General features: G+C 38.9%; 1 protein-coding gene across 6 annotated transcripts in view; it reads left to right on the top strand.

Annotated features, from left to right (window-relative positions):
• GLRA2 (glycine receptor alpha 2) overlaps positions 1 to 15928 on the top strand; it is a 167474-nt gene that overhangs the window by 50527 nt on the left and 101019 nt on the right. For all 6 annotated transcript variants that reach the window (XM_005287810.5, XM_065580548.1, XM_042840179.2 and 3 more), the window contains 2 exons: positions 730 to 953; positions 15382 to 15464. In XM_005287810.5, the coding sequence (XP_005287867.1) occupies positions 730 to 953; positions 15382 to 15464 (307 nt within the window). The remainder of the gene's footprint in view (positions 1 to 729; positions 954 to 15381; positions 15465 to 15928) is intronic.

Here is a 15928-nt window from a genome sequence, read left to right as displayed (position 1 = left end):
GTGTCATCCACGCACTTGCTGAGGGTGCAATCCATCCCATCATCCAGATCATTAATGAAGATGTTGAAGAAAACCAGCTCCAGGACCGACCCCTGGGGCACTCTGCTTGATACCGGCTGCCAACTAGACATCGAGTCATTGATCACTACCTGTTGAGCCCGACGATCTAGCCAGCTTTCTATCCACCTTATAGTCCATTCATCCAATCCATATTTCTTTAACTTGCTGGCAAGAATATTGTGGGAGACTGTATCAAAAGCTTTTAGTACCTATCTCCTGGAGCACTGGAATCTGTTGATTTACAGATTGTGAATGATTGAGTTAAGTTACTCTTTGGGATATTTTCATACCTGTTTATTTTACATTGCGATTACTGAAAACTCTACAGCTAGTAATACTTTGATATTTCTGAGCTTCATGTTAATCCACAGTATTGCATAGGGGGTTGTAGTTAATATTATGGCTGTAGGTGATATTATCTTCATCAGCTGAAAAGGGACTATTGTATTTGATTTGGAAAATGTACCTGTTGCACTAGTTTGGTGCAGTATGCCACTTGCACTGCCTTATTTTTAAATAATAGCTCTCTCATTCAAAGGGAAGAGTAATATGTAGGTTTATCATATCATTGGTACCGCACTGAACCTAAAATCATTGTGAGCATCAAGAAAGTTAAACTGAACTCTCACCTTGGCAAGAGATTGACTTTTGTGCATGGCATTTCCGTAGGACTACAGAGTGAACATCTTTTTGAGACAGCAGTGGAACGACTCACGCCTGGCTTACAGTGAATACCCCGATGACTCCTTGGATTTGGATCCATCTATGTTGGACTCTATTTGGAAGCCTGATTTATTCTTTGCCAATGAGAAAGGTGCAAACTTCCATGATGTTACAACAGACAACAAGTTGCTGAGGATTTCTAAGACTGGGAAAGTGCTATACAGTATCAGGTAAACCAGCTTTTTTGCTTCTTAAGTCCCCTTGCTTCCATGTCTTTCTTGTCATGACCACACTCAGGCTACGTCTACTCTACGGGGGGGGGGGGGGGGGAGAGAGGGGAGGGAATCGATTTCAGATACGCAAATTCAGCTACGGGAATAGCGTAACTGAATTCGATGTATCTGATCCGACTTACCCCGCTGTGAGGACGGCGGCAAATCGACTGCCGCGGCTCCCCCGTCGACGGCGCTTACTCCTACCTGGGCTGGTGGAGTACGCGCGTCGATTCAGGGATAGATTATCGCGTCCCAACGAGACGCGATAAATCAATCCCCGAGAGAACGCTTTCTACCCACTGACCCGGGTGGGTAGTGTAGACTAGCCCTCATAGAATTTACATCTTTAAGTTTTGTTGCCCCTTGTGTACATTCTAATGAGACATAAGCTCAGCAGAGTAGAAGGAAAATCTGTCTTTGTGGTGAGCTTTTACTCTTCACAAATTGGAATATAAGTGGCACAGCAGTATCTCCTAGCCATGCTGAAAAATGAAGGGGTCTAGTGCCCTATTGATGTGCATCAGTAATTCCTATTAGCATCAGTTGGTATTACTCTCCTACTAGGAGGAGAAAATCATTCCTGCCATGTAATAACTTGGTATGCAATAAATATGAAAATCACCCAGGTATCTGCTGGCCTTTGCATGGATTTAAAAATCAGTGGAATTGCTTTTCATTTTTGATACAAAGTGCAATGTAGTATATGTCATGCTGACTGAGTTTAGGCTGAGTTAATAAATGCTATTTGACACAACATAACTTGATGTGACCTTATGAAATGGGACACATGCAGGGAATCAGAATGCTAGAGAGGTTAAAAAAAAAGCATTGCTTAAGAATTGGCTGCAGCAAATAATCTACAGCACTCATTTTATTTGATTAATTGCTTAATGCTTGTAATGGGATCTGAAGATGTAAAGCACTCTAAACGCTATTACTATTATTATAGATATTAATCATAATTTCTGAATTCCTGCATAATTCTTTTCTTGCAGTGCTTGGTTTATATAATGTTTACATTCTTTCAGGTGTTTACCGAGTTGCTTGATGAGCTGTTTCTTCTTTATGAACCTGAACAAAATTCTTATTAGCTATTCATGTGTAAGAGCTGTAAGAGAGTGAGATATTTCACAGTATGGATATTTCTGACTGGGCATTCTTAAGCTTATGGAAACATAGATTTTTAATAACTGATTATTATTGTTCTGTGTAATGAGAAAGTAGATTTACAGTGGACAAAAATTATGCCTACTCAATTTGCTTAATTCCCATGATAATTCTGCAATAGGAACACCACAATATGTTGGTAGGTAATGTAACTGTTCAGTGGGCAGAATTTGAAATTGACATATCAACAGTGGGAGAAAAATAACAGTATGCAAGGGTGAAAACAGAACTCACAGAGTGATATACCATATATTAAACATTCTGTCATGTACAAATATCTCTTATTTAATCTCAAGAAAGAAATGAATGCTTCTGTTCATTTGAGTGACATCAGACACCATCTTACTGGAGGCAACAATGCAGCTGGGTGCCATTGTGAGCACAGATGGATAATTTTCCTGACATTTGTCCATGCTGCAAAAGTAATATTTCAAGCTGTCATATCATATTTGTAAAATTCACAAACCTAAATGAAAGTTAATTTGAAATAGAGTAAACACTGGTAATATTTTGTGCTAAGGAAAAGTGTATTGTTTCTCATCTGCATTGCCCTGCATTAGCATATATTGTACCTGGTGCTTCTACAACACGACAGCATAAAATGTACACATTAATAACATTTATAGTGAGCAAAACCTATGTTTGAACGGTAATTGAGAGTTACCAATTAGAAACAAATTAAAAAATAATTATTTGACTCTGTTCTTCATATACTGGCCTTGATTGATCACTCCATAACTCAACTGATTTTAGTGATGTTACACTGGAATAAAATGTAAGTAATGCAATGGTTAGTTAGTCCCATTGCATTAGGATGTTATAGTTGTAATTGCTACACCATTTTCACTACCATAATCATAGTACTTAGCACTTGCATAATAATAATATGTAGCATTTACTTCACTTTGAGTGTTCAAAGCACTTACAAATATGACTGACAAGTTACATCTCAGGCTGCTCTATCATATATTTGTAGATGTCATAAAATCATGAGAAAGTTAATATTTTCTCTAAAATAAAACTGTAACGATTTCCAATATGCACTAAATAAGAAGGTAGGCATTTCTATTGTGTCTCCCCACTTACTGCACTGGTAACATTATAAACGTATTTAGGAATGCCGTGAGATGCTCCACCACAGAGACAGTCCGCTTATTTTGTTGTGTGCTCTAAGGTGCAAATCCTGCTCTTTGTTCTGCAGGCACGGAAGGGCCTCTGGCAGTTACAATCAGTAGTTACAATAAAGTTGCAGTCACAGAACAACTTCACCATAAGCAGAGATGCACTGTAACTGGGACTGTGATTTTTCGCATTGTGAATGCATTTAACTAATTGGGACTTTCATTCACCTTCCCTACAAATAGAGTTTCACTATACCAAAGTTCACTGTGTATATTTTATATAATAAAAATAGACCGAAAAGCAAAAACTAGTCAAAATTAAAATATAAATCAACAAAATATAAACCCCTAAAGTTGTGTGGTCATACCTTTCTAAAGCTCTAATCCTGCAATGAGCTCCATGTGGGTGGATCTCTGAGTAGAGGCCTACCCTCCTACACCTCATTGCAGCATCTGGGCCAACGCAATATGACATTGTTGAAAATCCTGTCGTCTGTTTCCACGGCCTGTTTCCCACAGTACATTTTGTTATATTTTGCATTTGCTTTTTGTGTCATGCTCTGTATAGATTTTAAGTACTTTGGGATGTGCATCGTGTCTTCTCTAGCACACTTTGGGCACTAAAAACCACAGGCGCCGACTCCATGGGTGCTCCAGCCCTGGAAAAAAAAAAGGGGGTGCTCAGCACCCACCGGCAGCCCTGCCGATCAGCTCCTCCCCCTCCCCCCAGCACCTCCCACCAGTCACAATCAGCTGTTCAGGGGCATGCATGCAGGAGGTGCTGGGGGGAGAGGGAGGAACGGTGGGCAGAAAGAGACAGAGAGGGGGTGGAGTGGGGGTGGGAAGCGGCAGGTGGTGGGGCCCTGGGGGAAGAAGTGGAGTGGGGGCTGGGGCGGAGTGAGGGTCGAGCACCCCTCCGTCAACTAAGAAAGATGGCGCCTCTACTACAGACAGTAGATAATAAGGAATAATAGTATTATATGACAGAAGGGTTAAAAGATCTAATGGAATCCCTGAACATAGGTCTGTTTAGAAACCTTAAAAAGGCCATCAGCACAGTTCTGACTACTCAGCTAGCTCAAACTATTAGTAACAGCCAGCCAGCGTGGGCTTATTTTACTTGGGTGAGAGGAGATTGAAGACTTTTGCTTAAATAAATGGGTTTCCTTGCTGCACTAGCTGCCCCCTTTGTCATGTTCATGTTACCAAGTGATTTCAGCCATATCGACTTGATGCAGAATGTGATGCACATAATCTAGGATCTAAGAGATTGGTTGAAGTCTCCTCCATCCAGAGGAAATTATCAAGCAGACCATCACACTTTAAAAATATGAGAAGATGTTTGAGTTTTTTGAGTTATTTAGTAAAGGGCTATTTGGAATTGCCTTGGAAAGAACTGTAGGGGAAGAGATTTGTTTTAACTATTTACCCTTCTTTCTCTCCTAGTTAGGGTGACCAGATGTCCCGATTTTATACGGACAGTCCCGATTTTTGGATCTTTTTCTTATATAGGGGCCTATTACCCCCCACCCCATCCCGATCTTTCACATTTGCTGTCTGGTCACCCTACTCCTAGCTCCGGTTATAAGATACCATTGAGGAGCTGCCCAGGAAACTACTCCAAATTTTCAAAATAGCTACATCCATTTTCAGATTGGCGATCTCTATTTTGTTTGTTTGTCTTCACTGTGTGGATGTGATGTCACTATTTCGGCTATTTTCTCTTTCTGGTCTCATGCCCTGACCTTGATCCAACTGTAAAATGTTATTATGGAGCAGGGCAGAGAATCGAATAGGGAAATAGTGTCGGGGTAGGGGATGTAAAAAGAAATAATGCTGCTGAAACACCGTGACATGGAGAGGAATCAGGCTCGTGGATTCCTTTCTTTTTATGCAACAGAACCCTACCTCTGAACCCTCCATACTGTAAAAAACAGCTGCTATTGCTAGCTGCAACATTCAAAAGCCATCACTGGCTTGCCCATCCAAAAGAGCTACTCTATATTCAGACAAATGACAATCCATCTGGAATACAAGCCCATGTGCCAGTTGCTTTATCTAGTGCAAATCAGGAGATCACAATCCAAAGCACAATCAATTCTCATTCCACAGCTTCTTTCTTGTACTGCCTCTTCTTTCCTGTTTGTTCTTTTTCTCTTTCATACCATGGCAATTGTGCTGAGTGCTGGAGAAACTGCTTTGGCTCCATCCCCAGCACATGGTTTTGGTTATATTATGACTAGACTTGGCAGAATTCAATTTTTTAAATAATTTCAATGGAAAATATCACTATTTTGAGATTTTTTTATTTTATTTATTCAAATTTTCACTAGTTGAGCAACATTATGGGGTTTAAGCAGTTTTAATTGATTTTAAATGTTCAGTTCTGGGCACTTGTGAGGGACAGACAATAATTATTCTTTTATAGTAAAAGCTGAGATTCAAAAAGTTAAAGCTTTAAATCTGTTAAGACACTAATTGTCAAAATCACATCAAATATATACATAATAAATAGCCTTAAATCAAAATCTAATAAGTTCTCCAGCAGCATTTCCCCCCCTTTGCCTATCTGTAAATGTCTGTTATAGATGGACATATTTTTTCATCATTTTGTGTGTGTACAGTAAAATCAACATTTATCAACATCTACCCATAAAAATCTAATCTTTCCAAGCCTAATTATGAATAATAAAGGTTACAACATACAGGATACTTAGTGCCAAAAGCAGTCTCTAGCCGTGTAGTATTTTGGATTTCCTACTACAATGTGGGCAAGTCAGTACTAGTGGAAATGCAGTGGCCACAATGAATGAAGCTACAATCATTTAATAATCTCCTCTGTACCTGTGTCCTTTGTCCTATATGAAGGAAATACGCAACAGCTAAAAAGCTGGTCGACTCAAAATTTGTCCTCTGGTGGTGAAATTTACTTTAAATATTATTTTTTCAATAGACACTATTAGAAGCATACCCAGACCCTTTGTCTGCTGCTGCAGAGGGTCCTTCGGCAGTGGAACTGGTGTCATCTACTGTGCCAAAGGTTCTGGGTGCAGGAAGGAGGTTCAAGGGACTAGGGCCTGGGTGGCTCTGAACAAAGTCAGTGACTGCACTGTGAAATAGTTCCTTCTGTTCCTGTCCCAATGGGGGGTGTGTGAATGGTGGTCATGTGTAACATTCACTGGGCATTACTTCAGCACTGGGTTGAAATAACCTCTGAGAGCTCTTTAGTTTGGCCACTATAGAAGCTGGTAGCGCAGCACAGTCAGCTGGTTTAGGTATACACTTTCCACGATTGTCTTGGGGTCAGATTCTTAGTTGGTGTAAAATGGTGCAGCTCCATTTACTTTAATGGAGCTATGCCAGTTTACCCCAATTGAGAATTTGGCATGTGGTACTTAAATCATAATGTCCGGTCCAACTGAACGTACTATGTGAAAAGTCTAGTGTGCTGTAAAGAATATTCCACAGATCTAAAATAAGGTATGAATCTCTGTGCTTACATTTGATTACTTCAATTTATTTTATAATCTAATGTTAGGATTTAAGAGGATTTTGACTTCACTGGAGGCATTGTATTGTCATGGGAGATTAACAGAGAGTGGGAGGAGAGAGGCCATTATTATGACTAACACCACTGTTTGCTATATAAGAAGCAGTGAATGTTGTGAACACTCCTCTCTGATCCTACCATGATAATATTGTCCAGGTGGCATTTTCCCTTGGAAGCCAAGCTTTGATAGCATAGGCTCCTGTTTCCTCTGGGGAAATTTCAGGTGCTTTTTATCTGGCACAAGAAAAATAATTCCGTTCTCCTTGGGCAAAATTGTATATAAATTCAGTGTTTTATGCAATGACTTTTCAAAAACATAAAGCTCTCCATATGGGCTTGAAGTAACTTTCTGAATTAATGAAAACACAGTCTGAGAATAACAAAGTGCAGAAATGCTCATTGAAGTAGAGCACCTTCATACAGTGGGCACACTTAAAATGCTTTTTATCATTTTGATAGCTAGCCTACCTATCACACATAATATGAATCGTGCTAGAACCAACAGGTATTTTTAAATATACCCAATACTATAGGGACAAGGTGAATCCCTGAGCTGTAATTGATTCATACATGAATCTAGCAATTTTGCCAGATTCATCTCCACATGAACCTGATTACAAAAATTAACACTGGTTTCAAATACAGTAAAACCTGCCTTAGAGACCCCCTCTGTAGAGAGAGACCATCTGTCATGAGTGACTATTTGCAGAAGCCCTGGAATGCCATTAGTCTCTGGTGTGCAAACCTTTGAAGAGTGACCACCTCTTACAAGTGACCACTTTTGCTAACTCCTGCGAGTGATCACTCTTGGCAGGTTTTACTGTACTTAAAACTGAGATGTCAGCCATCTTCATAATGAAAGAAACTGGTGTCCTCCTGCTACAATCCGATGTCCACAAAGACTCTTCCCACCCATCCTTGCTCTCTTCTTCTTCCCTTTTTGGTTCCTTTTGTTAAGCTACTTCAGATTCCTTCCTGATATTTGCCTCAACCCTTGAAACAATTCCCCGCTTTTCTTTTGATGGTCCCTGTCATCACCCTCTATGGACTCCTTTATTCTCACTCCCCCGTTCTACAGTGTCCAGATCTATATGGAGGATCTGAATGCATTTGTCATATTCCTAACTTTCCATTGGCCCTGAGTACTTGGTTTGATTATGTTAAAGACTAGTATGAGTGTTTGTTATGCAAGCAGCACAGCTATTGTCAAAACCCCATAGACAGTTTTGCTTGAAGAAAAATTAGCTCTTTAATGACACCGTTGGTTGCTCTTCTCTGATCATAAGACAATTAAAGTGAATTAAGGATCCTGACACTAGTAGCTACCTGGCAAAGCCCAATTTTATACCCCTTTTACCACACACACACACACACACACACACACACACACACACACACACACACACACACACACACCACAGTGTTTCAATCAAAACTAGTGTCATTTTAATAAAAATTGATTTTCTTTGGCATATTGTGTGAATAATTTGTATACATAGAGTTGTTCCTGATTGAAAATATTAAAAATTATTGGCCGGTGATTAGTTATGGAAATATGTGCTAATGGGATACTGCTGACTGGTTGCAGGCCAAGATAACCATTGCCTATTAGAAACTCATGTACAGAGATGTGTAAGTCTGTACTGAATTGTCAGTGACCCATGGCTACATCTACCACATGAAATGATCTCCCTGTAAACACAGAAGTAGCAAGATGAAATGTAAAAGGGTGTAGCCATGAGGCTGATTCTAAATGAGTGATGCAAAAAATCCTGTCCCTGTATCATGCATGCTTTCAGGAGTAACTGACTGCCTTCTGCCAGTTGTATTTAAACATATTGCTTAGGACAGAGGAGTCATGGTGCCAGAAGGAAAACAAAACCAGACCAAATAAACAGTGGTGTAGAGTAAGTATCCAGGTCCTGAAAACTTAAATATAACTAGGATAAGAAACGACATAAGAAAAATCAGAGATGGCAATTTATTCTTCTTGGCGAAGAAACAGGTAGGTTACATTATTTTAACTATCAAATGAAATCATACTCAAATTTAATTTCATGGCATTGCTTGAGTGATAATTGGAAACTCATTATATTCATTGGCATGGCATATCAACAGACAGTAACTGCATCACAATGAAAAATGAGATGCAAAATAATTTTTCACCATTAATGAAAAACCTACCACACCATTCCAATCCAGTCACTGGGTTGTTAAGCAATACGTGACCCAAAATGAAGTCCCGCAAACCACTAAGGAAGACTAGACAGAACATCCTGAGAAACTGAAGTATAGGAAGCTTCAGTCTGTATTTCGTGTTTTGCCACAATAGAGGATGTTCTATATTTCCATAAGCCTCAGTTTTTGTCTATCTCCGCATCTCAGAAATGAAGTTGCATGAAAAAAAGATCAAAGAATAACTGGTATGACAGATTGACCATATCCTGAACAAACCTTATGGAATTAAGATAACCTTGATTGAATTAGGGTTAATACCTTTGGGGTATATTGTATTGAAAATGCAATTGTGTATGTGTTGCTGTGGCATTGTATGTACCTTCTCTAGTAAGAAGTGGGGATGCTACTAAACTTCCTTGTTATCAGCCTGTGGAGCCGTCCCTCTCGGATAGATATGCACATATTATTTCAAACTGGATCTCCGGAGATCAACAGACAAAGAAAAAACTTTTGGAAAAATAACCTGGTTTTAGATGGACTCAGGGCCTTCTTCCTGATCCAGCAAACAGACAGGACCCTGCTCATGGAGGGCCCCAATCTTTAGGGTAAGGTTGGAAGGACTGGGCCTGTCAGAATCCATGTTGGGTTCCTGGTAAATTTATTAGCATGTGTATAGGTTTTTATTGTTCTTCATATGTTTTCTCTGTAGTGCTTTTCCCTTGAGAATAAAATAGGCTTACATAGGAAGTGCTGTGTGATAACTTATAATCTGCAGCAATCCTTCTGTTATCAGTCTCTGAAGAGAAAGTGCGCGGGTCTGTTTAGGCAGACTGTGCTGGGAAATACACAGTGAAGGCAGGGAACTGTGGAGCCTGGACATACTCTGCTCAGAAAGGAGTGAGATGTGAGTCTCCACCCAAGAGAGGCAGCAGCTGGGGAGCTGGAAGCCTGAGGGTGGGTGCCCTGGCTGGACCACTGAGGGGAAATACAGGTGCAGTTGCCTTGTACTGTGACAACTGGATCCAGAAATTCTGGAAAACATGAGAAAACATGCAGGTTGGCTGCACCCTTTTAGAAAGCAAGGGAAACTGCCAGGAGATTATACAAATACCAATTGCCATCCCCACGGAGCCAACAATCATGAGTCAGGCCCCAAATAATGAGATGGGCTTAAAAATGAAGCGATTTTTAAAACATAATGAACTTGTTTGTTTTTCTTGGCCTGGTTTCTGAACCATTTGGGTTTACTTGGATCAAATTTTCAAGCTTTTCTCAGCAATCTTGAGGGCTAGAAACTTACTCTTAAAAAAAAATGAGATTTTCACTTAATTGCCTGCTTCCAGGGCTGGGGGCTTTAAGAAAAAGCATCTAAAATTGAGAGACTTGTGATAAAATCGTGGGAGTTGGCCACATTGCTGTACACATCTGCTTGTATATCTGGTTCCTTATATCATACCCATCACTGTCTTTGTGCTAACTCTGTGCTAGTATTTTATCCGCATTAGTAAGGTAATACTGAACATTATATTGTTCCCTTTCCACAGTGACCAAATAGAAATACAAATGATCTAAATTGCAGTTAACACATGCAGATATATACTATCACATCCTCCTCCTACATGTGCACAGACATTATTCTGTTTTGTTTAAACAAACTGACCTGCCAGGCTGTATTGTCATTTCTGGAACAACCCTCTTCCAGCGAAGGTGCAATAGTATCCGCTAATAAGTTAGTAATGATCTTGTTAGGATTTGAAACTTTGTTATTTTTGCTATGTGAGCTGACGTTGAACAGATTTGACCATTACGGGCTTTCCAAAGCTTACTGAAGTCAATGGAAAGACTCCTATTGGTTCCAGGGGAGTTTGGATCAAGCTCAGTAAAATAATACTGTTCTTTTAAGGCTTGGATTTGCAACCCTGACTGAGCACTTACATGATTAGTCCCAGTGTCTTCAATGGAAAAACTAGTGTATATGCTCATCGAGGTGAGCAAGGGGTCTTCATTCTAGGCATTAATTTGCACTATTGTGCTACTCAGGATATGACACCCCCAAAAAGTCAAGCAGTTAGAAAAATGTCTGTGCTACATGATGTTCTGAGAGAGCCATACTTTTTGGAGACAAAGAGGGCACAGATAAAAACTGCACATTTGTCCCCTGCAGTATTTCCATTTATCACATTAAATTCTGTTTCTCCCATTCTAAGTGTAAGGACTACCTCTTTAAAAATTAATCATGTGAAGTGGTAAACATTCTGTTTTAATGGCACTAATTCTATTTGTTTGTCATTGGATAAACTGTGTAAAGAGGCTGCTCTCCTCAAGTCTATTTGCAAACCACTACATTTTCAGGGTAAAAAATGAAAATGCCATTATCCCTTTTTCTCAAAGTCATATATATAATATCATATTGTGAGTTCTAGGGGTCCTTTTTCTTGCAGGATCAATATTCCATGTCTGTATGAGATTTGTCTTTTAGATCAAATGGGATTTTGGCTGTAAGTCATAGCACATCAGGCTAATGAAAAGTTAGCTCCTGAAAAATATGAAGTAGTTTAGTCAGTAGTTTAATGTTTGCTATAGATTAGCAATCTGTTAAATCCTAATTAAAGTTAGATATTCTGTTATACTGTCAACAGAGTAAGCAAGGCTTTTATTTGAATTATGTACTGTACATATACAGTAATTCCTTAAAAGATTTAATCCATGTACTAACAGTTCTTGATTTTAGTTTTGCATAGCTCACCATTTACCAGGTATACTCCATATCTATATCAGTTATACACCATATGTATCTTGAAGTACTTGTCTAGTGTTGTCGGAAAATCAGAGGAAGAAAGATAGATAGATAGATAGATAGATAGATAGATAGATAGATAGATAGATAGATAGATATACACACTATATTACTGTAGTATTTGATCTCCTAAAGTTTAAATCCCTATGCTGCACAAAAAGGATCCTTTCATTCATTCATTCATATGTATTAACTTTAGGAAATCAACTACTGCCTTAAGGTACAAAACTGCAAGATTAGATAGGGAGATTGAACGATGATCCATTGAAATCATAGAATCATAGAATATTAGGGTTGGAAGGGACCTCAGGAGGTCATCTACTCCAACCCCCTGCTCAAAGCAGGACCAATCCCTAGACAGTTTTTTACCCCAGTTCCCTAAATGGCCCCCTCAAGGATTGAACTCACAATCCAGGGTTTAGCAGGCCAATGCTCAAGCAACTAGTTTTAAATATTTTACTATTATTGGATTTTTCATATTAATGTGCTTGACTTGGGCTTGCGGGGCTCAGAATAAGGGACTATTTAGTTGCTGGGTAGACATGCAGGCAAGATTGGAGCCCAAACTCTGGGACTCTGTGACGTGGGAGAGTCCCAGATCTTGGACTCCAGCCCAAGCCCAAATGTCTACACTGCAATTAAACAGCCCCTTAGCCTGAGCCCTTTGAGACCAATTCAGCAGGTATGGACTAGCTGTAGGATTTTAATTGCAGTGTAGACATACCCTGGGAAGCCAAGGAAGTTTGTGGGTAATAGACAACAACAAAACACGATACCATTACAGCTATATTTCTACAAAGGAAGTTTTCTTGATGACCAGCCTCAGCTTTTTCAAGATACATTGATTGAATTAGTTCCCTTATGGCTGATATTTTTCATTCACATCCTATTTGACTCTTAATTTGGGAGAAATATCTTCCATTGGTTTTCTATAGCACCCATCACCATAATGTTTAAATACTGATCTAAAGGCCTGATCTTATTGAAGTCAATTGAAAGCCTTCAGTGACTTCAAAAGTGGACTTTGGTATAGGCCCTAAGCAAGGTATTGGATTGATTAGAAGTGGGAGACTAATTTGTAATGGAAAATGTATTTCATGAATTTTGCCTCTTTGCTATCAGAATTCTCCTAGAAATGTTTTTCTGAAATTCTTGAATTTCTGTTTGAAATTAATCACTAATTTCTTCAGTGAATAATTTTTGGTCTGCAGATTGTTTGCAATGAACTATTCATGAACATTAAAAATTCATGCCATGTTATTTAAATTATGCTGTACTGGGTCTGTTCTATGATTGGAGGACTTCTGTAACTAATCAACAATGGGACAAATTTCAAGCTGTAAAATTAATTTCACAATTCAATTCAAAATACATTTTCAGGAAATATTCAAACATACAAGCTTAACATTTTATTTTTGTGAGCATTCTCACAAGTAAATGCTCATTCATAAAAATACTTCTGAAAAGCACACATAAAAGGGGCACAAAGATATTCAACATGAATTTGTTTTAAATTTTACCCAACCGTAGTTGTGGTAGCTAACCAATCTACTGATGGCATGTTATAGTACAGTAGATTTACTGCAGATACTTTTGTGGATTTTCAGTTTGTTTTCTTGTAGTTAATACCTCAAATAATATAGTTTTTGAGATGCCAATATATATATATATATATTTAAATGCCAAGCCCTGTCCATCTTCAAATCACTTAAAATCCACCTATTAAAATCCACCTATTCACAAGGCCCACCAACACTGATGCTCATATGCCACTCTTTGTTTGGTAGCTGAAGTGTGTAGATAAGATTGTAAGTTCCATGGGATAAGGACTGTCTCTATGAGCCCCAGTTCTTCCAGGAACCAGTTTATATTTTGTAAACGTGTCTAGAGAAGTACCACTCCCTGGGGAGGGTTCCATATACTTGTTAAAACTGGGTTTTCCAGAGACCAAGAAACAGTGAAAGGGCTTTTGATATAAACTGACTCAGGACCTTTTTTCTGATCCAGCAAAAGGACAGGACCTTCTTCCAGCCCTCACAGAAGGGTTGGAAAGACTTTGGCATACTAGGGCCCTGTAAGACTGATTGGGAACCTCTGGTTATCTTTTAGCATGTGCATAGGAACTTTCATTGTTTTTATGTTTTCTGTGTAATGCTTTTACCTTAAGAATAGATGCGCTTGCGTAGAAAGAGCTGTGTAGTTACTGGTAACTGCTGGCAATACAGTGCTCATAGCCCTGTGAGAGAAAGCAAAACAAAGGCACTGGTCTTTAGGCAGACTGGCTTGCTGAGATAGCATAGTTTAAGGCAGGGAGCTGTGCAGCCTTAAAACACCCAGTCAGAAGGGAATGAGATGAGGGTCCCTTCCCATAGACAGGTGATGGTAGGAGACCTGAGACCTGGCTGGGAACTCCTGGAGTGGATCAGGTATACAGGTGTGACAGACTCTTTCTATATTTTTGTACAGAACCTAGGCCATTGGAGGTGGCCTGAATCTGATTGGAGCCTCTGGAGTCTACTGCAATATAAATCTTAAATAATATCTCAGAAATAACTACAGCTTAAAATGATCAGACATCCATAACAATAATATTCATTTTGGTGGTAAGAATGATGGCAACATAGCTTGAAGACATCGTATCTTTAAATCTAATCATATTTTTTTTAATATGATGTAAGTCATTTTGGTTACTACACCTGTATATGAGTCCTCCTGCTCATTTTTATGATTTTATCATCACATTTTCTTATTTTGATACAAATGTTTTTCTCTCCCTGTACAGGGGAAACTAGTGAAACTGATTGTAAAGAAAGTCCTGTCAAATGCAAAAAGTAAAGTAAAAAGAAATGAGAAAATTTAAAAAGTCTCTCAGTTAAAGTATTCTTGGGTGTTACTTGTAGCAGTAGTAAATAAAAAAAATTCAGAGTTGACAAAGTCCCTTTAAGCTTACTTTTCCTATCTATGCTCTTTGTCTTTTAACGTTTGCATTCAATGTCTAATGTTGCAGATTTAGCCTTTACTACCTTTTTGTTTTTCAAAGGTCCGTGGCAAGGATGATGGGCTCAGCATTCACTTTATATGCATTACACTTTCTGTTTTCAAATATCCCTGTGATTGTGTTTTCACCATTTGCCCGCCCCCCCCCCCAAAAAAAACAAAAAAACAAAAAAAAACAGAGGCTACAAGAGTTAAAATCCTAGCGGAGATGACCTATAACTCAAGATGCTACATTGTTTGGGTTCGTTGTTATACGTAAAACATACAGATTGCACAATAACACATTGGCATGCCCTGCTATCTTTCTGCAGTCCCTGCTGGCTCTGGGCTACTATAAACCACTGCAATCAATGAGCATCCTGCTTGCTTACGGGCACTCTGTCTTAGAAGTTAGAATTCTAACACCAGTGCAGGACTCATCCCAAATCACTAGAGGATGGGGCGAAGGACTAAACCTCTGGGTCTCTAAAGCTTGACTGCATCACTTTAAACATTGTTGGCCTATAAATGTTGTGCTTAGGATATAACTTGCAAAGATTTCTAACAGCAGTTTCCTTTCTTGCCCATATTTAGGCTAACATTAACCTTATCGTGTCCAATGGACTTGAAGAATTTTCCGATGGATGTGCAGACTTGTACAATGCAACTAGAAAGCTGTGAGTAACCAGCTGACTTACCTAGTGAAGAGCTGTGTTTTTTAAAATCAAATTTCACAGCTTCATTATTGTGCCTTACAGTGGAGATCATCACTCCAGAAAGTCTCTGCAATCTGTAATCTGCATAGTGAGACACAATGCTGCTGTATCACTAGAGTGAAACAAGAGCCGGGAGTGTTTTAAGTGACTGTCCTTTTGCATTTTCACTCTTTTTTTCTCTGCATTGTCCACTCTGTTCTTCACTTTTCTCTTTCTGCTATGTATTTCTCTATGCTGAGTTTCAAAGAATTATAGAAGTCGTTCAATGTTGTTACTGATAAGATCCAACATATTGTAATCTAGAAATACTCATGTTGGTAGAATGCAATAATTTTGTAACCAGAGTGACAAAAATAAAACAAAGTACAGAAATTGATACATAGCTACATGAAATATAATTTGTGCTGTGAGCATTAATATCTTTG

This window comes from Chrysemys picta, chromosome 1 (genome assembly GCF_011386835.1).
Source record: "Chrysemys picta bellii isolate R12L10 chromosome 1, ASM1138683v2, whole genome shotgun sequence".
NCBI classification, from domain to species: domain Eukaryota; kingdom Metazoa; phylum Chordata; order Testudines; family Emydidae; genus Chrysemys; species Chrysemys picta.
This window is presented reverse-complemented; position numbering and strand designations above follow the sequence as displayed.